This window comes from Ctenopharyngodon idella, chromosome 2 (assembly GCF_019924925.1).
Source record: "Ctenopharyngodon idella isolate HZGC_01 chromosome 2, HZGC01, whole genome shotgun sequence".
NCBI classification, from domain to species: Eukaryota; Metazoa; Chordata; class Actinopteri; order Cypriniformes; family Xenocyprididae; genus Ctenopharyngodon; species Ctenopharyngodon idella.
In genome coordinates this window covers 29,446,226-29,472,694 of record NC_067221.1, presented here as the reverse complement: position 1 = coordinate 29,472,694, position 26,469 = coordinate 29,446,226, and the positions used below count along the sequence as shown (strand labels likewise).

At 41.4% G+C, this 26,469-nt stretch overlaps 2 protein-coding genes across 22 annotated transcripts in view; one reads left to right on the top strand and one right to left on the bottom strand.

Moving 5' to 3' along the window:
- Positions 1-26,469, bottom strand: part of LOC127494164 (stonustoxin subunit beta-like) — a 231,044-nt gene that overhangs the window by 142,224 nt on the left and 62,351 nt on the right. The window lies entirely within an intron of this gene.
- Positions 1-26,469, top strand: part of nrcamb (neuronal cell adhesion molecule b) — a 46,318-nt gene that overhangs the window by 8,596 nt on the left and 11,253 nt on the right. For 2 of the 13 annotated variants that reach the window (XM_051859950.1, XM_051860017.1), the window contains exons 2-24: positions 9,094-9,134; positions 16,798-16,933; positions 17,576-17,593; positions 17,966-18,071; positions 19,381-19,577; positions 19,863-19,985; positions 20,189-20,359; positions 20,603-20,659; positions 20,950-21,061; positions 21,145-21,329; positions 21,672-21,803; positions 21,874-22,017; positions 22,098-22,209; positions 22,444-22,610; positions 23,444-23,591; positions 23,677-23,801; positions 23,919-23,933; positions 24,213-24,314; positions 24,414-24,611; positions 24,703-24,773; positions 24,999-25,224; positions 25,305-25,420; positions 25,702-25,906. In XM_051859950.1, the coding sequence (XP_051715910.1) occupies positions 16,855-16,933; positions 17,576-17,593; positions 17,966-18,071; positions 19,381-19,577; positions 19,863-19,985; positions 20,189-20,359; positions 20,603-20,659; positions 20,950-21,061; positions 21,145-21,329; positions 21,672-21,803; positions 21,874-22,017; positions 22,098-22,209; positions 22,444-22,610; positions 23,444-23,591; positions 23,677-23,801; positions 23,919-23,933; positions 24,213-24,314; positions 24,414-24,611; positions 24,703-24,773; positions 24,999-25,224; positions 25,305-25,420; positions 25,702-25,906 (2,809 nt within the window). In that variant the 5' untranslated portion in view covers positions 9,094-9,134; positions 16,798-16,854. Of the gene's footprint in view, positions 1-8,702; positions 8,821-9,093; positions 9,135-16,797; positions 16,934-17,575; positions 17,594-17,965; positions 18,072-19,380; positions 19,578-19,862; positions 19,986-20,188; positions 20,360-20,602; positions 20,660-20,949; positions 21,062-21,144; positions 21,330-21,671; positions 21,804-21,873; positions 22,018-22,097; positions 22,210-22,443; positions 22,611-23,443; positions 23,592-23,676; positions 23,802-23,918; positions 23,934-24,212; positions 24,315-24,413; positions 24,612-24,702; positions 24,774-24,998; positions 25,225-25,304; positions 25,421-25,701; positions 25,907-26,469 lie in introns of those variants that run through there. The other 11 variants (XM_051859976.1, XM_051860023.1, XM_051860008.1 and 8 more) reach the window with 8 other exon arrangements.

The window sequence follows — 26,469 nt, the reverse complement described above, 5'->3', positions numbered from 1 at the left end:
ATATATATATAAAATTTATTTTTTTATTTATTCATTTATTCATTCCTAAAGAATATGTAAAATATATATTTTTAATATTCTGAAGAAAATGTAATATACGGTGTGTGACATTTCTTTCTTTCTTTCTTTCTTTCTTTATTTATATATATATATATATATATATATTATTTATTATGTTTCATTTATTTACTTATTCCTGAAGAAAATGTTATTTAAAAATGTTTTCTGAAGAAAATGTGATATATTTTTAATTTTATAATTTTCTTTTTCAGAAATATGTAAAAATAAAGTCTATAAAATTAAATATTTATTTCTGAAAAAGAATATATATTTCAGAATTTATTCAGAATATTTCCGAAATATATAAAATATATATTCATAATATATTTTTCATTTTTTTGAAGATGTAAGCTTGGCTTCCACATGATTGTGTGTGTGTGTGTGTGTGTGTGTTGCTAAGGTGTGTGGGTGGTTGCTAGGTGGTTTAGTGCTGGCACTGCATCCTCAAATCTCTACATATCCTTTACAAACTCAAGCACCGGTTGAGTAGTTTAATCAGCGCTTGTACACTAATTGTAAGTTTCCTCATTAATGCCGAGGGATTCCCTTCGGCTCTGTGTTTTCCTGCTTTAATGGCTTCTCCTGGGAATCTCCATAGGGGTCCGCAGGAAGACTGATCCGGATACTAGAGATCCAATTTGCTATTATGCAGCGGGTGAAAAGGTTGTGTCCGCACACACCCCTGTCGGAGGAACTGGAGACGGCTGGTTTTGTTAACCTGAAACGTGAGCTCTGCTCCGTGTTTCCGTCTCTCTTTAATTTCCACTCGTTTCATCGGGATGTGGTGGGAGTCGATGCCGCTCCCGTGTTTGTGTGAGTTCATCTGGGCTGGTTAGTGGGATTGAACGGGCCCGACGGTGATTGGATTCTCCACGGTGGAATAAAATCCAATTATACGTGCGGCGCCTGCGGTCAGAGCGGCTGGATTATGATTCTGCGAGAGACTGATAAACACAGACACACAGAAACAAACACACGCTGTGTCTGAAACACACACTACACACACAGCTGGTGGAAAGGGTTAAAATGGTGACAATCTTAGAGTTAATCTCGCCCGTTAATATACCTGAAACACACTCACACTGAAGGGTTAGAGGTGTGTGAGGTCAGGACTGCTGTTAGTTTGTTTCATCACAAGCGGTGGATGTAATTAGGCCTGAGGAATCCTCTGAAACACTAGATTCAGCCCAACATTAGCATGACAATCAAGAGGCTTCTGAAGTCCTGCAAGGTCAAGCGATTCAGTCGACGCGTCCAATTCAGTCTGGAAATCTGCTTGTTTTACAGCTTTTGTGCTCGAATGTTTCTGCAGCCTCCAGCGTCAGATGAAAGCGAACGCTGATTTAGTTTATGGGTGTTGCTCTGTCGCCGAAGAACAGAGGAAATGATGGAGTGTGTCTCTCGCCGCTCGCTGTAGACACACATGCTGAGCCGCACTTGTTCCTCTGACAGTGAAATATGTCTCACATTGATGATGTCAGCGTGTCAAGAGTGTGTGTGTGTGTGTGTGTGTGTGGCTGTTGCCATGGTGAGCTTTGCTGAAGCGTCAAACAGAAGCAGTGAAAAGGCAGCTATATTTAACTAATTAATACTGTGAAAAATTAATATTATAAATGTGTAAAATATTTTGTTTCTTTTACATTACATTACATCATTGTGTTTTTTTCTACTCAGTTTACGCTGTAAAAAATAACTGTTGGTTTAACTTAAAGTAAGTTTCCTGGTTTACTTAAAATTTTGAGTTCACTCTAGTTTAATAAACAAACTCAAAATATTGTTATCTGAACTACAGTAATTATCTAAGTTGATTTGACAAAATAAAAAATGTTATAACAAATCATGAAAATAATGTTGTACAGTACAGTAGTGTACTGTTAGATGAGCATTTTATTCATTTATTTATTTTTAATCAGAATCATGTATTAATTTATTTAATCCAAATATTTCATTTATTTATTTTATTGATTTTTTTTATTTTAATCAATTTATTTATTTAGTTTATTTAATTAGTTATTTAGTCTTTTTATTTACCTATTTTTTGCTGCTTTTCATATTTTTATTTATTTTAAATATTTTATTTTAGTTTCATTTATTTAGTTTTATCAATTTTATTTAAATCATTTTTTTTAATTTTATTCAAATTATTTATGTAGTTATTTATTTTTATTTAAATCAAATTTCATTAATTAAATGTAATACATTTTTAATCTAATATTGTTTATATTATAAATAAAATAAATAAATATGTATCTTTTTTCTGTGTAAATCTAGCGTATTTATTTATTCATCTCTGTATTTAATCTAATGTATTAATTTATTTTTTTATTTATTTAAATACAATTTAATTAATTAATTTTAATTATTTTTTATTGTTTATCAAGTTTATTTGAGTTAGTTTAATCTTATTTTTATTTATCTATTTGTAAATGTTTTACACTGTTCTCTAAACTTTTCCCTGGACCCGTTTGAAAACACCTGGCTGAAACAGCTGCAGTTGCACTAATGAAATATATTAATTAGGAATTACTTTTTAATTTTCACAGTGCACAATAATGTTCTGTTTATTATAAGTTCTTTTATGTGGGCGTCTGCATAACACAGACGTCAGCGACAGCATGAGGAGCAATATTCAATTCAGCTTTGATTGGTGTTCATATTTTTATAATCATGGTTTCATCTTTTCCTGCACTGTTGGACTGGTCATCCGAGCAGCAGAAGCTGGTTAAACTGCCTCCATCGGAGCCGTTCAGTGCTGTAAGACCTTCATCTCTTCTGAAGATCTTCATTATCCACTTAAATCAACGACTCCGGCTTGACCTCCTGCACCTGGATATAAACGGCAGGAGTCGCTGTGATCCAGACGGACTCATGGGAGCGCCGCTGACAGTAATGTGAAGGATTCTTGGCGTTCGGAGCGTAAATGGAGGTATTGTTGACTCTCAGCTAGTGCGAGCAGTGCCGCGGGCTGCCGTCCAGACGCCCGTAACGCTGACCGGCCCGCTCGGCCCACTGGGATCAGAGTCTCGGCTCTATTGTTCAGAAGAGAGAATGTGGGGTCCGTCCGGTCAGGGGTCGACGGACCTCCTCCTGCTCATGTCACGGTCAATGTCTCGCCTTCAATGGCACAATGCATTTTTACCGTGCCATAAACCAGACACTGAAGCCAGACGTGACAAAAGAGGGAACATGACGGGCGTTTATCATGAGAAAAGAGCCACTGACGCTGTGTGGGCCGCATTGTACTTCCTGTCCTCCGCTGATTGGTGGAGTCTGACAGGCGTTGCGATTGGCTCCTGCTGATTGGTCGAGCTGGACGAGAAAGAGGAAGCAGATTCTTGGCTTTTATTCACACGAGTGCCGAGAAACATTCCTGATTCGTTCTGATAGACGTCCAGTGCTGGAATATTTCACCACATAAACAGTCGTTTAGTAATTGAGCACATGAATAAACTGGACTGTATTTTTTATGGTACGTATGGGATTGATTCCTGGCAGCTGCCGGTCACAGACACACGACGCCTTAAACAAACACTCATCCACTCAATCCGGCTGACAGGGTTAACAGCTCTTGACTCGATGTCTGTTTGTCTATCTGGTTAATTTACCCTGTTTTCTGGAGTAGTGCTTCGAGTAAACAGCTCTTGAGCTTAGTCTGATTAGTCTGTGTTGATCCAACTAATCTGATAATTAATGAGTGAAGGAGTCGCCGTCTGAACGAGTCCACTTCAGCTTCTTATGACGGGCGTGAGAGTGACCGCGTTTCCCATGATTCTGTGTGCTTGAGATGGGCTAGTAGTGTTTCATATGGAGGTTGTTGTGTGGTGACTCTGTTTGATTCACCTGCTCTGATTCGCTCGTTCGCAGCAGAAATCTGAGCCTCTGCTAAATATAATATTCACAATGTTTGCTCTGTCCTCAGTGACTAGACATGCAGCACAGCGCGATGCTCAATCCACCAATGAATCGCTCAGTTGGTGAGGTTCTAGTTAATGAATCAGTCCAACTGAATTACTCTATAAAACACAGGAGTCATCAGTTGGAATCATGGGCTGAATCACCTCAGATGACTCATTGAACCAGTTCAGATTCGGAGTCTGTTGGAGATTATTCTCGCCAGTTGAACATGCTGAATCAGAATTAGAATGTCTGAGAAGTGACGTGGTGTAATCTGTTGACTGTCAGTATTGGTCTGCGTCTGTCGATAAAGTGTGAATTGGCCTTTAGATGATTTATTGAACCAGTTCAAATGACTCACTGAATCAAATCAGATAACTCACTGAATCATTTCAAATGACTCACTGAGTCAGATCAGATAACTCACTAAATCATTTCAGATAACTCATTGAACCAGTTCAGATGACTCATTAAATCTGCACAGTTGACCCACTGAATCATTACCAGTGATTCATAAAACCAGTTCAGATGACTCACTCGCTTTTGCTCTTGTAATATTACTGTACGACATCCAGAGTCACTCAGGAATGACTTTTAATTCCAGCTGTTTGTGTAATTAAATGCGAACACTTGGTCTCGTGTGAGATGCTTGAGTGTGAGCTGATGGTGTGTGTTCATCGTGTGTGTTCACTGCATCTGCATCTGCTCTTCATTAAACTCAATGAGTCATTTTTCATGTTGATGGTGTCAGACACATTCATGCATAATAAACTCTACTGTTCATTTCAGCTCTCAGCGATTGTCGATGAATATGCAGATTTTTGCGCAGGAAGTGCGCCTGTGGGCTGTGCTGACGGAGCAGATGCAGACGCATTATTTTCTCTTCTCATAAACTAGCTAGTCTTGTTGAGGTTCGCTTTGCTTTATAGTCATCCATCACAGATATGGGATTGTTTGTCAGGTTAAGCGTCACATGAACTGTGACCTGCTCCACATTCTGAAAGTGTTTTATTCGAGACCCATAAAGTCCAGCGCTTCGGGCCTAATGGGGTCCGATCGATAACGTGAAGCTTTTACCCCTGAATCCGTCCATCCGTCCACACATCTGCTGTGAGAGAGAGAAATATAGAAAATCAATGACAGACAGAAAATGGACCGATATACAGAGACAGAATGGAAAAATTATGAACTCATTCCTGCACTGCCGACAGCCTCAGTGAATCTGATCTAAAGCAGTTTCACAACGCTAATCATGTTCGTTAACTGAGACCCGATGCTCTCGTAATTAAAACACGCTTCACTCATTCATTCGCTCATCTGTGAGGAAGAGTCGCTACAGCCGGATTCAGATTCAGTGTTCACACCAGTGTTCATGTCAGTACAGATGTCATGTGATGTTCCACCCTCATGACAGACGATACGAGATGATGTGTGTGTGTGTGTGTGTGTGTGTGACAGTGATCAGAACAGGTTCACAGGTAATGAATGAACTGATGTCTGACAGATGCACACATGTAAATAATTACTGTGCTGCTCATTTGAATATTCATGACTATTGGCTGGTGAGTCGATCTGGCAGTGTTTCTGAGGCGCAGTCGTGTTTGATTAGCAGAACATGAAAGTCTGTGAACCTGCGCCTTGATCTGCCTCTTCTGTCTGAGTCTCACCTCAGCATCTGCGTTCATTAACGCACTCCTTTAATTATTATCACTGAGTCCTGTGAGCGGAGCGGATGTTCGTCAGCGCAGATACATCGCTGTGTGTGACGGGGTTTGCTGGACTGAGATATAATCAATATACTAACATTTTAAAATAGTTTTTATTTTTATATTTTCCGTTTTCATTTTAATTATGTTGGCTTGACAAAGCCAATATATTGAAATCCAATTTCATGTTAGCAGCATGATAAAACATTGTAAAAATGTGATAAACATGTTACCACTGTGTTAAAACATACCAGTAACATGCTAATTCATGCTAGCAATGTGTTAAAGCATGCTAACAAAGAGCTAAAGCATGTTAGCAATGTGTTAAAACATGCTAACAAACCTAAACTTGCTAGAAACATGTTAAAACATACAAGCAAAGTGGTAAACATGCTAACAAAGAGCTAAAACATGCTAGAAACATACTAAAACATACAAGAAATGTTAAAGCATGCTAACAAAGAGCTAAAACATGCCAGAAACATGCTAATTCATGCTAGCAATGTGTTAAAACATGCTAACAAAGAGCTAAAACATGCCAGAAACATACTAAAACATACAAGCAATGTTAAAACATGCTAACAAAGAGCTAAAACATGCCAGAAACATGCTAATTCATGCTAGCAATGTGTTAAAACATGCTAACAAAGAGCTAAAACATGTTAGCAATGTGTTAAAACATGCTAACAAACCTAAACTTGCTAGAAACATGTTAAAACATACAAGCAAAGTGGTAAACATGCTAACACAGAGCTAAAACATGCTAGAAACATACTAAAACATACAAGAAATGTTAAAGCATGCTAACAAAGAGCTAAAACATGCCAGAAACATGCTAATTCATGCTAGCAATGTGTTAAAACATGCTAACAAAGAGCTAAAACATGCCAGAAACATACTAAAACATACAAGCAATGTTAAAACATGCTAACAAAGAGCTAAAACATGCTAACAACATGCTAAAACATACAAGCAATGTGTTTAAACATGCTAACAAACCTAAACTTGCTAGAAACATGTTAAAACATACAAGCAAAGTGGTAAACATGTTAACAAAGAGCTAAAACATGTTAGAAACATGCTAAAACATACAAGCAATGTGTTAAAAATGCTAACAAAGAGCGAAAACATGTTAGAAACATACTAAAACATACAAGCAATGTGCTAATTCATGCAAGTAAAGTGTTAAAATATGCTAGCAACAAGTTACCGTGACAATACTATTTTTTATTAATGTTTACAAAAGTTGTATTGGCAACTATAGCTGAAATAAAAGAAGTTTAGGATTTTTATATTTTATTTTATTCAAGTTAATGTTTATTTTCCTTGGAGTGCTGTTAGTTGTAGTTGTGATAATAGCCCTGAATGTGAAGCGGCAGTGGGCGGCACATCTCACACGCTCTGTCTGTGTCCATCTCATTTAAAGTCTCACAGCCATGGAAACAGTCTGATTCATTCATTCTTCTGTGTGTGTGTGTGTGTGTGTGTGTGTGTGTGTGTAAAGGGGCCAGGCCGACCTCAGCCTGCCTTCCATCAGATCTGGGCAGTAAATCTTGTAAATATCCCTTAAGACGGGCACCATTGTCCTGGTTTTGTGTCCTGAGCTGCAGAGTTTAATCCCACAGGATTGTGTTTCATTTTATCAGAGTGTGTTTTAATATGGAGGCGTCTCGTGTTCATTATCCACCCAAAGCTCACACGTATCGTAAAGACGCTCCGATAAAATCATTTCATATTGATTCAGAGTCTCCAATTCCCTGTTAAATTAACCTACATTCTCACTGTGACGGCAATCTCACTCTGAATCAGGGCTAACACCACAAAAACATTTACGTTACTTGAAATAAAGCTTGTGTGTGTGTGTGTGTGTGTGTCAAATAAACGCGTTCAGTATATCACGAGCGTCACTGTTGTTGGACGCGGTGGAGGAATCACTAATCAGCTGCCGTCCACACACTGAATGATGTTGTTTTAATGGATATTAGTCGTGTTTGTGTGTTTGTAAACCGTGTCACCCAGACAACAGAGAAACAGCCTTCTGCGGTGGTCCGAGGGGCAGGTTTGGGCCCCTCTGTAGGGCACTTGAGACACACTTAAGAGCGTCCAGAATCCTGTGCATCTAGACAGCCAATCAGAGAGCAGCTCCATTCATGCTGAGAAATATGGTGCCCCAAAGAGACACTCACACACTCTCACACACACACACACACACACACACACACACACACACACACACACTCACACACAGATTCTCAGTTCCTTTGAAGTATCAACTTTGTCTCCGATGTAAGATATGTGTGGAGCAGCTCGGATGATTTGATGCGTAATGTTTGAGATCAGTAACGAGATCCGCTGTGATTCTGTCACACGTCTCGTGATTGAAGCAGGTCCAGTGTCTCTGGGAGTCGCTGCTTTCGCTCATTGTCTGAAGTGATGAAGAAACACTTTGAGCCGGATCATGTTTCAGGTCGAGGTCTTTTGTAAAAGAGCGGCTTTATTGCGGAGAATAGAGGCGCTCTGAAAGAGAGATCGCCCTCCATTGTCACGGGCCGCAACCGTGTAAGAGACGTCAAAAGACTTTCCTAATGACGGCAATAAACACTTTCCCATCATCAGCAGGACTCATGACACATCTGCTGCAGGGGCTGATGGGAAGGGAAGTCTCCGCTGTGTCCTGAGGCGTTTCCTAAAGTCATCAACAGTTTGAATGAGTGTCAAAGCGGTTTTTCTATAGGTTTTCTTCACACTTTATTTTACTTTTTTATGCATTTGGCGCTTGATCTTCTCACTCATGTTTACTTTTTGTTTGGATGTTGTTTTTGAGAATCTGTTTAAAGGCTCTTCTGATGCATTCCCTGGGAATGGAGCCTGTGATGTTTACAGAATCTCAGTAATGAATAACAGTAACACACACACGAAAGCAAACTGCAGTAAAGTGAGGATTGTGCTGCTGCACACGAGGGCAGGAAATGTTTAACCTCCATTGAGTCAAAGACAATAGATTGATTTAATCCTGCGGTGAGGGGCGGGACGCTGGAGCTCTCTCTCTCACACACTCACACACTCTCGCTCGCTCCTGAACACACCGTCTGACCGCTGCACTCTCACTGGACGCTTCAGTATGTGACGCGCTGAAGGACCATCACTGCTGCTGCTGAAGGTAAAGACTTTCACTCATCAGGGTTTGTGTTTCTGAGCTGGAGATGATTTCAGTTCTCCTAGCGATGAAGTTTCCATCCTCTTCGTTCTTCTGATGTTTGTGTGTTTTGATGGCTCTTCATGAGCAGTGAAGCTTCAGGAAAACTGCACATTGTTTGCTTTTCCAGCATCTTCTGCACAGTCTAGCTCTTCTGTGATCTTGAGACTCAACACACACACACACACACTCGTTCCTTCATGATCTGAGCAGTGATGTCATGTGTTTGTGTTTCAGGTTCATCTGCACACTGACTGAACACTAGAAGATCTTCTCTGGTGAGTTCATGTGTCGTTTCAGTCTGACAGACATGCGCTTATATCTGACTGACTGTGTGTGTGTGTGTGTGTGTGTGTCTGAGAAGCTCTTACTCTTCAGCGTCTCTCAAGAAGATCCTGCTTATGACTTAAACATGATCACATTGAGATCCTTCAAGTCATTTTAGTGCTAATGTATCAGAACGAGTGTGAGTAACTTGATGCTTTAAATGCACTGAAAAAAATTGGATTCACTGTTAAATTTGTGTGTGTGTGTGTGTGTGTGTGTGTAAGCAGACAGAGAGAAGTATCAGAAGTGTTTTTTTGCTGCCACATGCTGAAACTGTTATGACAGACGTCATGAATATGCATGACTCATTAGCATATAAATGAGCTGTAGATGTGTGTTTGTGTCTCAGTAGTCTCTGTGAGATCAATAACGTGCTGCTGGGCATTAACATCATTCATAAACGTCAGGCGGCTTCTGATTGGCTGTCGGGTGTGTCGTTGATTTGATTAATTTCAGGAACTGTGGGATGTCGTTCGGTCTCGTTTCGGGTGTCAGGACGCAGCGGTTGTGCTGTTTGTGATGTTTGGTTTGCTCTCGTCATCATCACATGCAGGTGTGATCATGTGACCTGAGCAGCCCTAGGGAAAAACAAGTGCACTTAACTGTAGTCAATGTGCATGTGTAGTGTATTTCAATATATAAGTGTGTGTGTAAAGTGCTTAATTATAATTTTAACAGTACTGAGTTATTCAGTTTTACTTTTAAGGTTAATAATGATTATGAAATGACATAATGACATTAAGTTCTACTTAAGTGGGTCAAAAACACTCTAAAGTTCATCTAATTGCATTTAATATAAATTAAAACAAATACATTCATTTAATTGCAAATAACATGAAAACATTACATCCCCTTCACACTTCACAAAGTGTATTATTTGTGTAATAAGTACTCTTTTTAAGTGCACTTGTTCTCCACGAGGGCGAATGCTGCTGTTTGTCCGATCTCAAACACTGAATATGTCCGTCCGGCTGGACGCTGCAGTGCATTCTGGGTGACCTGATTCACTGATCTGAATCGCTGTGCTTCTGTCGACCTTCATAAATCACAGCGCAGTGCATCATGACAGTGCTGAAGAGACGCTTTTTATCTTACAGTTTTTTCACATATTTCAGTAATCAGCATAAATTAGGTGTAATTTGAAAGCTTAAACACAAAATTTGACACTGCGTTACGCTGGAAACTGTACTTTAAAACACTTTTTGTGATATCAACTTCAAATTTGGACAGACATACGGCTTTGTAGCAATTTTAAAGTCCAAATGATTTGGTGAAACATATATTTTGTATAAAATGTTTAGTTCAGTACATTTGCTCAGTAAAATTAAACTTCTATAACTTTTTTACACGTTAAGAAAGTTGAACACACAATGTGTTATAATTTCATTTAAATAGTTCATATCTCTTAAAGAAACAATTAAAAATCTGAAAAAAAAGATATTTTAATAGTCCATCCATGTGTAAATTTTTTTTCCCGTACTAAAATCTAGATTTTTTAGAGATGTTTATGCACCTCTTCCAGGTCAGAAAAGGTTGAGAAGAGGCGGCGTATGTCAGTGCGTTCATGAATTAAACCGCTCAAGTAAAAACACAGTTAACAGGTTCATATTTCAAGCGTGTCTCTTATGAAGTGAAGACAGCAGTGTGTGTCGAAGGCTGGAGAGGGAGCCGTGTGTTTCGGGCTCTGACCCCCTCATCTGATTTTCTCACACTCTGAATGAGGTTTAGTCTGTCGATCGGAGGGTCGTGGCTTTTGTGTGCAATGAAGGGGAAGTGATTTCTATTCACCTGCGGCGCTTGAATGAGGGGAAAAGCTGCTCAGAGTCCAGAGAATCCCTCCATACATCTATATCTCTATTCATAAACACTAAACGTTTGGAATAATTCAGATTTGTTAAAGTTTCTTCTGCTCAACAAGGCTGCATTTATTTGAGCAAAACTTCAGCTGGACTCTGAAGGTACAAGCCTTGCGTTAAATATCTTTTCTTAATGTCAAACAAAGCGAATATTCATGTGTCAGATGTGTGTGTTAAAGGCACAATAGAGTCCGAGCCGGACGGGTCCGTACACACACACAATGAGCCGTCTTTATTCCTGATCCCGGGATTGTTGAGTGGGAGGGAGCTTCTCACCTCGAGAAACCTTTGAGACGAGCAGGTGGAGTCTGAGCATCTGAAGAGGCTTTCACACGTTCACCGCGCCTACGCCAGTCAAGAGCTACTGTACTGATCAAACCTCTAGAGTTTGACATGTCAGACATACAGTACATGGAACAGACAGAATATAAGAGCTGCATTGTGTTGTTTGACTATCATATTTGATACATCTGTGGCTCATATAGTCTGATATAGTGAGAATATGGAGGAAACTGAGCAAAAATATGCAGTTTGTCACTGTGTCTGTGTCCCAGTTCACTCATCTGCCCTAGATAGTGTGCCAGATTAAGATCATCACGTCCCACATCGTAGGTGAAAAATGAATCATGGCACAGTTTATTATTAACTATTTGCATCTGTTTGATTTGATTTTAACACTCAACGAGGTTTTATTAGTGAACTACACTAGTGAACACTGAACAACACTTTCTAATCTTAGTTCATTTCAATATGCATTTTTAAAATCAGCTTGTATCTGTCATCATTAGTGCACTGTGAACTAACATGAGCAATTATATTTGTTTTTTCTAACATTAACAATGATTAATAAATGCTGTAAAAATATATAGTTTGTTATTAGTTCATGTTAGTTAATGCATTAATTAATGTTAATGAATGTGTTTCAGTCAGGAGTGAAGCTGTTTCTCGCTTTGATCTCGTGTCTCTGGTCCTCTGGACACCTGCGTCTCTCTGTTTTATATAAGAGTGTGATGTGATGGATAAAGCTGTCGGCTCACGGTCATGTGACGCAGAGACGCCACACATTCACTGTTAACCTGTTACTCTCACAGACGTGATGAGTGCTGTGGATGAGGTCGGACTATTAACAGATTCTTTAAGAGATATAAACTATTAAAATGAAACACATTGAGCGCTGCGGGTCTATTTTGACCTGGCTTTTACACATGATGTCATGCGACTTGTTTAATTTTTTACATCTGTTTACATCGACTATTGCAGAAGTCAAAGCAATTCATAAAATGAAAGTGTAAAAAAGTTTACTTTAAAGCAAACATTTATATTTTATACAAAATAAATATATTTTACAAAATAATTTGGAACCATAAAACAGCCTTTTTGTTGTGTTCCAAATCTGAAGTTGATATCTCACAAACTGAGGTTCCTGTGAGGTTTTGTTTTACCAACAACAGCCACCAGGTGACACTCACAAATTAATACATTTTTGTCACAATATGACTTCTATCACAAAACAGTCGCCAAATACGAAACCTTGAGTCTCAGAGCTTTCCAACAATATGCGTTAATTTTGTAATATGAAACCTGACACGCCCACTAGGGGGAGGAGCCTGATGAAAGGATGAATTTTGAGTCTTTAAGCTTTTGAATGACACCTAATTTATGATGATTACTAAAATATGATAGAAACAAGGTCAATAAAGTGTCCCGCTGGCAGTGAACGGGTTAAAGGGTTAGTTCCCCCAAAAATGTAAATTTCTGTCATTAATTACTCCCCCTCATGTCGTTCCACACCCGTAAAACCTTCGTTCATCTTCAGAACACAAATTAAGATATTTTTGATGAAATCCGAGAGGTTTATGACATAGACAGCAATATAATCAACACTTTCAAGGTCCAGAAAGGTACTAAAGACATCGTTAAAACAGTCATGTGACTGCAGTGATTCAATCTTAATGTTATGAAGAGACGAGAATACTTTTTGTGCGCAAAAACAAAACAAAAATAACCACTTTATTCAACAATCTCTTCCCTGTCATTATCCTTACGCAGGTGACGCAGTGAAGGCTTCTGTGTTTACGACAGAATGCCGGCTCAGTATTGGCCGAAGCTGATCATGTGATGCTGACGCAGGAGCCGGCCAATAATGAGTCAGCGTTCTGACGTAGAAACTGGAAGCGCTGGATGTAAACAACGTATGAGAATGACACAGAAGAGAAGAGATTGTTGAATAAAGTTGTTATTTTTGTTTTGTTTTTGCGCGCAAAAAGTATTCTCGTCTCTTCATAACATTAAGGTTGAACCACTGCAGTCACATGACTGTTTTAACGACGTCTTTAGTACCTTTCTGGACCTTGAAAGTGTTGATTATATTGCTGTCGGATTTCATCAAAAATATCTTAATTTGTGTTCTGAAGATGAACGAAGGTCTTACAGGTGTGGAACGACATGAGGGAGAGGAATTAATGACAGAAATTTAATTTTTGGCTGAACTAACCCTTTAAAGTCAGTATAAATGCAGTGTGTGTTTCTGTCGATTCAGTCAGTGGTCCTCTGAACGGAGAAGCTTCCACAGCTCTGATCACGGACAATAGAGCGAAAGCGCCAGGCGAGCGTACGGTCAGCACATCCTAAAGCCACTATTGATCACAGATGATGGTAGAAAGCCAGCGCTGAATGAGCCGAAGGGCCGCTCACATTAGCATCACAATCACAGCCTGAACTGGGTTAACTTTACCCATCAGCCCGTGAAGCACTGTTGTTCAGTGTGAGACACCGATACTGTGTGTGTGTTCAGTTTCTGAAACATCCTCATCATTTAACATTTGAACGTTTATAACCAAATCATATCATTAATTTGCTTCTGATTGGACTGTATTGTGGTTTTCTGAGCTGATGCTGGAAGAGAATCAGAGCGGATGAATGTGGCTTCGTCTCGCTTCCTTCTCGCTTATTAAAAAGGTCAACCGCACTAATCAGGAAACTGATTCTGACTTCACAACTCGTTAACAGTAACCGTGTGTGTCGAGCTTGGCTGCAGATATTTGCATATGCAAATGAACCATCATCATCAGCATGTGAAAGGTGTGATCTGATGAAACTGATCTGAGACCTGTGAACACATGTTGCGTGTGTGTTTTCAGCATTATAGAGATGCTGTGGAGCGCTCGCTTCGCCCCGCATGCTAACGAGGCCTCGTTCCTTTAACTCGCTGCCAGGAATTAGCATCTCAGTGGATCCCAGAGATTCTGCGGATTGTGTTTGTGCGTATGAGTGTGAGAAAGACGGGGAATGTTAATGGAGTTCACGGGAATGAATCGCTGAGTAAACATTTGCTTTCCATCGCAGAGGAAAACAACAGAAATGAGCGGGACGACAAAAGCGAGTGTCCTTGAGTCAGAAGAGAGCAGAAACACTAGAGTAACTTTAACCAATTCTACACGCTTTGATGGAGCGAGATGGACGTCTGTAGGGATTTACATAGAAATCACACGTATTATCAGAACTTGTCATTGTCACATTAATGGAGAACAGAAATATTATTTTACCTTCTGAGACCATATGAACCATCAACCAGATGATGTTCTTCCTCAGTGTTTCCAGCATCTAAACATTCTTAAATCAAGACACGTTTACTGGAGAAGAGAAATGACTGAAAAATTATCATGTGTTTGTGCTTAAAACAAGATCAAATATCTGCCAATGAGGTCAGAAAAATACACTGAATTCAGAGGGAGAACAGATGATTCTCTGACCTCGTGTCTCTGAACACAACCGCTCAGACGCACATCAAACGAGTGAATGTTTTAACAAGTGAACTGGTGTTTTTATAAAGCGTACGGCTGGATTCAGACCACGATTCATATGTTAAACAGCCTGATTATTCGCATACCGCCTCTACAATTATAAAAGCTAATGAGGGGCTTATGGGAAACGTATGCCGGAGCCGCGGTGGAATGTCTTTGTGTCGTCACTGATAAGACGAGCGGTTTAATCTTCAGACTCTGATGCGTATGAAGATATTAAACGCTGGAAATAAGAGGATATTACAGTGTGTTTGACTCACAGATAAACTCCGTCAGTGTGTGAATATCTGTCATGAACAGCTTCATTCACACACACACAGTTTTCCATTGTTTTTCCATGTGGACGTGTGTTAAATGAACATAGATCTTCTCTATTGTGTCGTATATCTGAGTGAAACGCTTCTCAAACAAGAACAAATGTAGGGCGGGGCTTGATTTTGTCTGTGGGGAATTGATTGGATGGTTGTGGTTTGCTATTGGTGGATCTCATGTGAGTGACAGGTTGCCCCGCCCTCATCATCAGAGAAGAGAAGAGATGACGGGGAAGATATTCTGATTCAACATGAATTTAACACAATAATGATAAATCATTTATAAGAAACACTGGAACATTCCGAACATAAGAATCAGTTCTGACTTTATGGTGACTAAAAGCAAAAACACGTTCATGTTTGATGTGTGTGTTCTGCGTGTTTCAGCTCCATGTGTTTGACTGAAGTTTATGATTTTAGTCAATATGGCAGTGATTATGAGCGGCTGTAATAACTGCCGTAATTATGAACACATTCAAAGATCAAATGAGTGTCCTGATGATGTATTTCCTCTATTGAAGGACTCGATAGACTGATATGAACCACATCACACTCCTGCAGCTGCATGATGTTTTCTGAGTCACATGACGTTTCAGATCTAACGAGCTGTTCGCTGTTTAATTAACCTGATTACCATCATGTGTTGCTCTGCTCGAGGCCTTTATCAGTGTTCCTGACACACACAATCTGCAGTGATGTTCACACACACGCTGTATTCAGTGCTTCAGTGTGTGAGATCAGTCACCGGCCTCTCTCTGTTCACGAGTCGCATGATTTATGGCCGTCTGCAGCGCTTTACGTGACCTTGGACTCCATTCATGAGATTTACACACACACACACACACACACACACACACACACACACTACACACACACACACACACACACACACACACACACACACACACACACACACACACACACACACACACAGACAGACACACAGACCTAGTCTGCTTTATAGGTGACATCGAATGGGATTCAAATTGTAGAGCATTGCTGGGCATCAGATGTGTTTGATTAACTCCTAAATTTCCATCATTTTGAGGCATCATCAGTGTTTTTAATCTTTTATTTGTTTCATACTCATCACAGACGTGTTCAAACATTAGATTCAAATCTTTTATTTGTTTTCGTTTGAATTTTGGAACTTGTTCGGTCATCCCAAACAGTTGATTCATATGATTGACTCATTTGATTCATTTGTACTTTACATTTCCAGTGTTTTGAGGGTTTTTAAATCTTTTGATTGTTTTCTTTTGAATTTTGGAACTTGTTCAGCTGCTGCAAACATTTGATTCATTTGTATTCTAATTTCTTTTTTTCATGTTTTGTTTTCATTTTAATTTTTGAACATTTTTGGTCATCACAGATGTGTTCAAACATTTGATTCCTATGATTGATTCATTTGATTCATTGGTATTCAGAGTTTTCTAATGTTTTATTTGTTCGCTTTTGAACATTTGAGCAGGTTTGGTCATCACAGATGTGTTCAAACATTTGATTAAAATCTTTTATTTGTTTTCATTTGAAATTTTACTGTGTGTGTGTGTGTGTGTGTGTGTGTGTGTGTTTGAGTCGGAGCTGTTTGTCTGTATGAGATGATCCTGTCAGTGACTCCATCTGTCTGTCTCTGTCTGTCAGAGCTGTCCTGATCCACTAAACTCACTGCAGAGGCGGCTCATTGGTCACACGGCCGTGATGGACAGGCCGAGGAACGGCCCATTGGTGCTGCTGCTCCTGGGTCACGTGATCACGGCGCTGGAGGTTCCTCTGGACCGTACGTATATATCACATGATATATTCCTCATTCACGCTCAATGATTCTTCACAGAGCTAAGAGTGTGTGTCTGTGTGTGTGTGTGTGAGAGCGTATGTGAGTGTGTGTGTTAGTGTATGTGCTGACGGGACAGAAGGAGTTCTGCTGACCGCAGTCCGGTCCACCATCTCTCATTCTGACTGTCCAATCACACATGATGTTCCTCCTCAGTGCTTCTGTCTTGTTCTCCAGCACAGAGACATTTACTGGAGAAGAGAAATGACTGAAGATAATATTAAGTCAATTCAAGTTAGTTTTCAGTGCAGTCAGATGGATAATATTACTCAATATTACTGTATATTAATTATCTTTTGAATCTACAGCTGACTCATTCAGGTCTGTTTTTAGTTCTTCAGTGGAGTTAGAGGAGAAACATCTGACTTCATTAAACATCTGAGACTTCATCAAAACATATATTCTTTCTTTGTTCATCAGTTGTGTTCAATAATGTATAAGACAGAGCAGTTAAACTAATGGAGCTCCGGCTCACTGTCAAAATAAAAGTCCCTCTTCCGTCAGTAATGTGTGTGTGATAATGAGATATCTCTGATCATGTTCTGACGCTCTCTCTCACGTGTGTGTGTGTGTGTGATTCTCTTGAAGCTAAACTCCTGGAAGGATGTAAGTTTCTCCTCGTCTGCTGCTCTAGTGCTTTCTGAAGGACGCTGTTAGTCAGTTTGCTGTGAATTGAGCTTTTATTGTCATTTGTTTATGATTATGATATTGTTTTATTGCCGTGTTGCAGTGTTTGCATGCTGTTTGTGCGGCATGACTGCTGCTTTATTGGTTTTTCTATAGATTAAAGTTGACAGACTCGTTAATACACAGCACTGATTTACATAAATGAAAGAAGAGCGTTGGAGTGCATGTGATGCCGTAGATTTATGTGCGTTTCATCTTGTTTTGCATGTCGACAGATCCTGCGTGCTGCTGTGTGTGTGTGTGTTCTCTGATTGGCTGTGTCTAAACTTACCCGTGTCATGTGACCCGCAGTGCCACAGCCACCCACAATCACCCATCAGTCGCCGAAGGAATACATCGTAGACCCGCGAGAGAACATCGTCATCCACTGCGAGGCCAAAGGGAAGCCGCACCCCGGGTGAGAGACGGACGCCCTGCTCACGAACACACTTCATTTAATAAAACACTGTGACCAACACCAGCGCCACTCAACACCAACTGTGACTGTATTAACATGAAATACTGCAGATGAAAAGACAAGACTAAATTTAGTCTCTATTTTCATCCAAGCCTCTACAGCATACATAGAAATGTTGAATTATTGGAATTATTATTTATGGGTCTTATTAGTTATTATCAATTAGGTATTAATTTATATATGATAAATGTAATAAATCAGGAAACTAGGCCACATGTATGAGTTGACTTTTCTTTTAATTTGCCATAATTCAGAGGAAATGAAAAAAGAAATTTCTCATTTGACAGCATTGATATTGAAGACGTAATAATTATTATGATATTTATGACTTATTTATGATGAAAAGTTGAAAATATGACAAAAAGTTGTAATTATGACAATAAAAAGTCAATGAAAAAATAAAAAATTATGACATTAAACAGTCATAATAATGAGAAAAATTCAAAATTATGACAATACAAAGTCATCATAATGACAAAAAATAAAAATTGTGACAGTCGTAATGACAAATTCAAAATTATGACATTAAAAAGTAATTATGACAAAAAAAAATTAAAAAGTTGACAAAAAAGTCGATATTGACATATTAAGTCAAAATGACATTAAAAAGATACAATTGACAAAAAATTATGACATTAAAAAGTCAATTATGACAAAAAAAAAAAAGAATTATGACATCAAAGTCATAATAATGATAAATTCAAAATAATGACATTAAAAAAGTTATAATTATGACAAAAAAAGTTGAATTTATGAATTAAAGTTATAATTATGTCAAAATTATAGCATGGTAAGTCAGAATTATGATATTAAAAAGTTTTAATTATGACAAGAATTATGACAGAGTCATTATTTCAACTTTAATCTCATAATTATGACTTAACTTAATTTTAAATTATAATTGACTTTGTCTTTATTATGATTTTTATGTCATAATTAGATTTATGAAACATGATTTTTTTTTTCTTATGTGGCAGAAATATGCTCTCATACAATGCTGATCATTAATCACAAAGATAATTTTAAGCTAAATATTCATGATTATCAGTTCAACCATCATGCAGCATGACTGAATATGACTAAAATATGACTAAGTTTTGATTGATTTGAATGTCCAGGTAACAGCTGACTACACACACAGCTGCATGTTTAACCTGACGTGCTGATTGGCTGTGTCAGTAACGACACACAGCGACTGATGTTTGGAAAAGTTTTAGACGTGTTGAAACCTTGTTCTGATCACCCACAGCTTCTCCTGGACCAGGAACGGGACGCACTTTGACATCGACAAAGATCCCAAAGTCACCATGAAGCCTCATTCAGGAACGCTGGTGATTGACATCAGCGGAGGAGAGAAGGCCGACGCCTACGAGGGCGTGTATCAGTGCACCGCCCACAACGAGCTCGGCACCGCCGTCTCCAACAACATCGTCATCCGCCAGTCCAGTACGTCAGCTCTCGGCCAATCACATCGCAGCTTTCTCATCTCTCACATTTCTCGTTTAACCCTCTCACTCTCGTTGTTTTGTGTCGTAAGACATTTTCAGCGTCATCAGAGATCTGATCCTCGGAGGTAAATGGGAATGTTTGACTGTAATGCATGCGGCGGCCCAATCCTGCAGACTGACCTCGTAGAGAATCCGTGTTTAGATCTCTTTCCTGAACTCCGGTGACAGTCACGTGCACGCCTGTGTTGAGTCATGTGATCACGGCTTCTTCCTCTTCCCGCAGGATCTCCTCTGTGGTCTAAAGAGAGATTCAGTCCGATCGTAGCGCAGGAGGGACAGTCTTTAATCCTGCACTGCCGTCCCCCCGCCGGCCTCCCGCCGCCCATTGTCTTCTGGATGGACAACAGTAAGTGTCCTCATTAAAGTGACGAAGGCAGGGCAACCTGTCACTCACATGAGATCCACCAATAGCAAACCACAACCGTCCAGTCAGTTCCCCACAGACAAAATCAAGCCCCGCCCTACATTTGTTCTTGTTTGAGAAGCGTTTATAGAGAAGAAAAGACGAGCGTAACTTCCCTTTAATAACTTCTGTGTGTGTCTGTACAGATTTCCAGCGTCTGCCGCAGAGCCGGCGAGTGTCTCAGGGTCTGAACGGAGACCTGTACTTCTCCAACGTCCTGATGGAGGATTCCAGGAACAACTACATCTGCTACGCCCGCTTCCCGCACACGCAGACCATCCAGCAGAAGCAGCCCATCACCGTCCACGTCATCGACAGTGAGTGTCAGATCTGTGGGAGGACGCTTCCCGTAGTTATGTGCCTCTGAATGAGCGCGATTGTGTTGGTTTGAGCGTCAATAAAACCCCCGAGCGTCCATTCATCACTTTAATGCACTGTCCACTCTCTGAGCAGCACAATGAAGCTCTTGAGCGGAACGCCATCAGAAATCTCAGTCATATTCCTGCGGTCGGTTGATTGTTTGCATGTTTGATTTGTGTTGTTGTTTTGTTGTGTTTCAGTGGATTCACTCAATGACACAATGGCAGATTATTTCAATGACACTGATTTGTTTAGTGGTGAGTGACGGCGCCCCCTAGTGACTCTCATTTAACCAACAACACCCAGTGAACTCTAACCTCAGCTGTACTCCCTCACTCCAGAATTAAAGCCCTGTTAATTGACTAACAGATCTTCTGCTTCAGACACAATGATCCTGTATCAAAGTCTCTCTGTCTGTGTTTGAGTCCTAGATCGTTCCTCGTCGTCTCTTTCTGTCTCTGAACTCGTCTAACCTCTCTTCATCTTCATCTTCTGTTCACATGAGTAATGTTTGCGACAGGATCTCACTGGGAGTGTTTGCTTTCAGATAAACCCGTCGGCGAGCGTCCGCCCTCCTTCATGGTTCCCAGCGGGTCGCTCAGCTCTAAGATGGCTCTGAGAGGAGAGGTTCTGGAGCTGGAGTGCATCGCAGACGGCCTGTGAGTTCAGATTCGCTCCTCTGATTCAGTAACTGAAGTGTTGTTTTTGGGGAATCATGTGATGTTCTGATGTTCCCGTTCAGTCCCACTCCTGTGGTCTCATGGACGAAGCTCAGCGGTGAGATTCCCAGTCACAGAGCTTCCTTCCTGAACTTCAATAAGACTCTGCAGATCACGGAGGTGTCGGAGGCCGACGCTGGAGAATATCGCTGCACCGCCAGGAACCGGCTCGGCTCTGTTCACCACACCATCACAGTCTCCGTTAAAGGTGAAAACAGCTTCTGTCATGATGGAGGATATCTGAGATGTTACTAGCTAAAGTAAAGACACACCCTACATTTCTCAGCACACCACTCAAGTCATCAAGTGATTGTCTCTTCATTGATGCTTTCTGAGAATTTTTACTCTCACTTACAACAGAACTGATCATTAAAGACTAATATTTAATCTAATATTTAAATCACTTAATGTTTCAAAAAGAACAATATTTAATCCAGTATTTAAATCTCTTGGGTCTGATGTTTGTAGTAAATCAGTGTGAAGCTGGATTTGTCCAGAGTTTCAGAAGTTTGTGTGAATGTCTTCTAAACTCTGTTGTCTTGATCGGCAGCGGCTCCGTACTGGATCAGCGCTCCCAGGAATCTGGTTCTGGCTCCGCTGGAGACGGGCGTCATCACCTGCCGGGCCCGAGGACACCCCAAACCCAGCATCCGCTGGTCCATGAACGGCCTGCCGATCGAGGGTGAGTGTCCGTGTGAGCTGAGCTTCTGTCTGTGTGAGACGGTCAGCTGACGCTGTGTTGTTGTTGACAGACGCTCCTAAAGACCCCAGCAGGAAGGTGGAGGACGACACCATCATCTTCTCCGAGGTCCAGACGGGCTCCAGCGCCGTTTACCAGTGTAACGCCTCCAACGAGTACGGATACCTGCTGGCCAACGCCTTCGTCAACGTGCTGGGTGAGCGTCAGAACATCACACACACACTGCTTGATGATGTAAGAGGAGGTGATGATCATGTGACGGTGTTTGTGTTCCAGCGGAGCCGCCCAGAGTTCTGACGCCCCCTAATAAAGTCTATCAGGTCATTATGAACAAACCCGCGCTGCTGGAGTGTCTGTCCTTCGGCTCACCCGTCCCGGCCATCACATGGTGAGATACTTAAAGCTGATAAACACTGCAGACCAAACCGTAATGAAACACACTCACACTCGTCTCATTTTAATTGGGCTTCATTAGAGAACTGATTCTGCTGCAGTGCATTGTGGGTCCTCTCTCGTTCTCGCATTGTGGTTTTCTCCGCTGCTTTAAATCTGGACAGCTTGTTTTGGATGGGCTGTAGTGAGTGTATGATGAATATATGAATCATTCTCTGTGCTTGAGCAGGTTTAAGGACAGCCGCTCCAGCATGTTGGACGGAGATCCCTACGTGTTCCATAAGAACGGAACGCTGGAGATCCACGTGTCTCAAGCTGTAAACAGCGGGAAATACACCTGCGTCGCCAGGAACAACCTCGGCATCTCGGAGAACCATGTCTACCTGGAGGTCAAAGGTCAGAGATTCAGTTTATCAGTTCATTCTCCTGAATCAGGGCTTTTCAAAGTGGGATCTATGGGAAAATTTTGAGAAAAATAAATTTAAAATTAAACTAAATAAAGTAAAAATCTATTTAAATAAGTCAGCACAATAGCCTTGTGGGCAGCACCGACATATAGCGCAGTTGTGATTTGGGTGTCCCGAGTTCGAGTCCTGGCTCATGGACATTTCTCTCTCTCTCTCTCTCTCTCTCTCTCCAACTTCACTTACTGTTCTGTCATTATAAAGGCAAAAAACACAAAACAATTAATCTTAAAAAAATAAATATTCAATTAATTAAAATGAAATAATACATATTTTATAAAAGATTGAAAACCCCGGGTCTAAATAACTCCATCTAAACCAGAGAACCCATCACAATATCGAGTGTTTTACTGCGTGTTCGTGCTGCACTTTTAAAATGAACAGACATGGATATTGGTCTTGATGGCTCCAGGTATCCCATCATGCATCAAGTTTGGAGGCTCCAGGCCTTAGCTTGCATGTTTTTCACTTTTCAAACGGCCGTTAAGTGCCTCTCTGAAGAGCACAACAGGATATGAAGAGCATTAGGAAAGCTTGGGCTTCATTAACGGTGAGTTTCTCTGAGCTTCTCCTCCAGCGTTATCAGGGTCATTTCACAGATCAGAATGTCTGGAGGAAGCAGAGATGATTACAAATGCTCTTCACCAACTGCCTAGCAACACCCAGGAATATCCTGTGCACCTCATAGCAACGCCTTGGTAACCACAGCAGCTTGTGTGTGTGAGCGGAGAGGATGTTTCTCACCGGCAGCGTCTCTCCCTCCAGAGCCCACGCGGATCCTGCAGCCGCCGGACTACAGGGTGGTCCACAGGAACCGGGACGTGCTGTTCGAGTGTAAAGTCAAGCACGACCCGTCCCTCGTGCCCAGCACCACATGGCTCAAAGACGGCGGCGAGCTGCCTGACGACGAGAGGTGCGTTTGAGGTTCACCGCCCAAAAACATCATAAAAACATCAAATATACCTTATATTGAGTCGTGTGTGTGTGTCTGATCACAGGTTTAGAGTGGACTCGGACAGTCTGACCATCACAGACGTGACGGAGAGCGACGCGGGAACATACACATGTGTCGTGAACACCTCGCTGGACCAGGACTCGGCCAGCGCTCGGCTCACTGTGGTCGGTGAGTGTCCTGTTGTTTGAGTCACGTGACGCTCTCCTGCAGATACGAGGGTGACTAGTGTGAGTCTGTCTGTACACTAACACACTTCTTCCTCACTCTCTGACCCCGCCCACTCAGAGGCTCCGCCCAACGGTAAACACACACTGTACTGCATCACATCCCATAATGCCTGAGGGCTTGTGTGTGTGTGTGACGAGGTTCATGCAGCATGCTGTAATCACACATGTATCTGTGATATGATTTAATGCCTTATTTTGCTTTAGAATCGCCTGTTTATTTTTCAGATGGAGTCATTGGTTTCTGAAGTGCATGTGTCCTCATGTGAATGTTCTGATCATGTGGTCTCGTGTAGCATGTGTTCATCTGATGGTGTGAGTTATGATGAACTGATGGGTCTGTTTGACTCTTCAGGGCAGCCCGACGCTCCCACCGATCTGGAGCTGACGGATCCGGGCGCGAGGAGCGTTCAGCTCACCTGGACACCTGGAGACGAGCACAACAGCGCCATCAAGAGTACGACAGCCTCACACACCTGTGCTCATCATTCAGATGTGTGTGTGTATGTGTGTGTGATGGATCACTCACTGTGTGTGTGTGTGTTGATGAATCTAGAGTTCCTGATCCAGTATGAAGACGGTCTCCATCAGAGCGGCGTGTGGCACAACCTCACGGAGGTTCCTGGGACGAAGACCACGGCTCATCTCAAGCTCTCTCCGTACGTCCACTACAGCTTCAGAGTGCTGGCGCTCAATGACGTGGGCTACAGCCGTCCCAGCATGCCCTCGCGCCAGTACAGGACCAACCCCGCAGGTACAAGATGCTCAAACACACACACACACACACACACACACACACACACGCATGTGACTGATTCAACGCTTCTAACGCCACTTCTCCGCAGCTCCGGACGAGAACCCCTATGAGGTCAAAGGTCATGGCACGGAACACAATAACCTGGTCATCACGTGGAAGGTGAGACGCTGATCATTAATAAACACGTAATGATCATGTTTATACAGTGTGATGTTTGATGTCAACTAGAACATTTGCCAAATTCCATGACATTCCATGTTTTACTGTAAATTTTTATCAGTGGATTCCGTGATTCCGTCTGTTTTCTGCATCACTATCATAGATCCCACATACAGTATAATCCGCTCTACCGTACGCAAGTAAACTCATGTTTCTGCTCCGCAGCCGCTGACGGGCCTCCAGGCCAACGGTCCCGGCCTGCTCTATAAGGTCATGTGGCGTCAGCAGGACGTGGAGGAGGACTGGACGTCTGTCAGCGTGGCCAACGTCTCTAAGTTCGTGGTATCGGGGACGCCCACGTTTGTGCCGTACGAGGTGATGGTGCAAGCGCAGAACGATTATGGTCACGGACCCAAACCCGTCGCTGTGATCGGATACTCCGGAGAGGACTGTGAGTCACACGCCTTCAGCAGTTCACACTTTAACACTCGTTTAGCGGAACGCTGCTAACTCCCAGAATGCCTTGTGCAGTTCCCTCGGCGGCTCCGGATCACGTGCAGGTGGTGGTGTTGAACAGCTCGCTGGCGGAGGTGCACTGGGAAGACGTTCCTCTCCGATCGGTGCGAGGGCGACTGCAGGGCTATAAGGTACAGCTCTCATCATCATGTGACCTGAACACATGACCAACTCACCGAAGACCTCAAATGATTATGAAAACAAGATAATGGAGATAAAATTATTATTGTACCGCATTCTGTTTCTCGTTGTGTAAATCCAGCGTTTTCTGTTCCTTTACAGCTTTGTGTTTTTGCTCCTTGTTGAATATATGTTTATTAGATTTCAGTAGTTTGATCTTAGAGTAATGCATGCTGGGATATGTGAGCAGATGATAATGGAGAGCAGGTAGAAACTCTTTGCCCGTGTGCAGGTTCATTACCGGCGCGAGCGGAGTTTACACCGACACAACTCTCATCACGGTGAACAGAGGACCGAGAGCTTCGGCCCCAGCAGAACCAGCGGGAAGCTTCCCAACCTGCACCCGTACAGCATCTACAGTCTGCACGTGACGGCGTTCAACGGCCGCGGGGAAGGACCCGCCAGCGCCACGCAGCGCTTCGAGACGCCGGAGGGCGGTGAGAACATCCGAAACACTCGCTGAACGGGGTTTAAACCACTCCTAATATTCAGAAATATTATCCATCAACTGCACTGACACTGTCGGATGAGAACAATATGGAAGCTTGTTTCCCACATGGAATAAAAAAATAAAAAGGGCCATTGTGACTTTATTTCCCACAATTCTGAGTTTTTTCTTGCATTTCTGACTTTTTTCACGATTGCAACTTTTTATCTTGCAATTCTGCCTTTTCTCACAATTGTGAGGTTTTTTTATCACAATTCAGAGTTTTTTTCTCACAATTGCAAGTTTTTATTTTGTGATTCTGAATTTTTTCCCACAATTTGGACTTTTTTCGCAATTGCAACATTTATCTCAGAATTCAGACTTTTTTCTCACAATTGCAAGTTTTTATCTCACAATTCTGACTTTATCGCAATTGTGACTTTTATTACAGTTGTTTATTTGTCATAATTCTGACTTTTTCTAGCAATTTTCTAGCAACTTTATCTTGCAATTCTTGCAGTTTTTCTGAAAATTGTTTATATCTCGCAATTCTGACTTTTTTCTCACTATTCT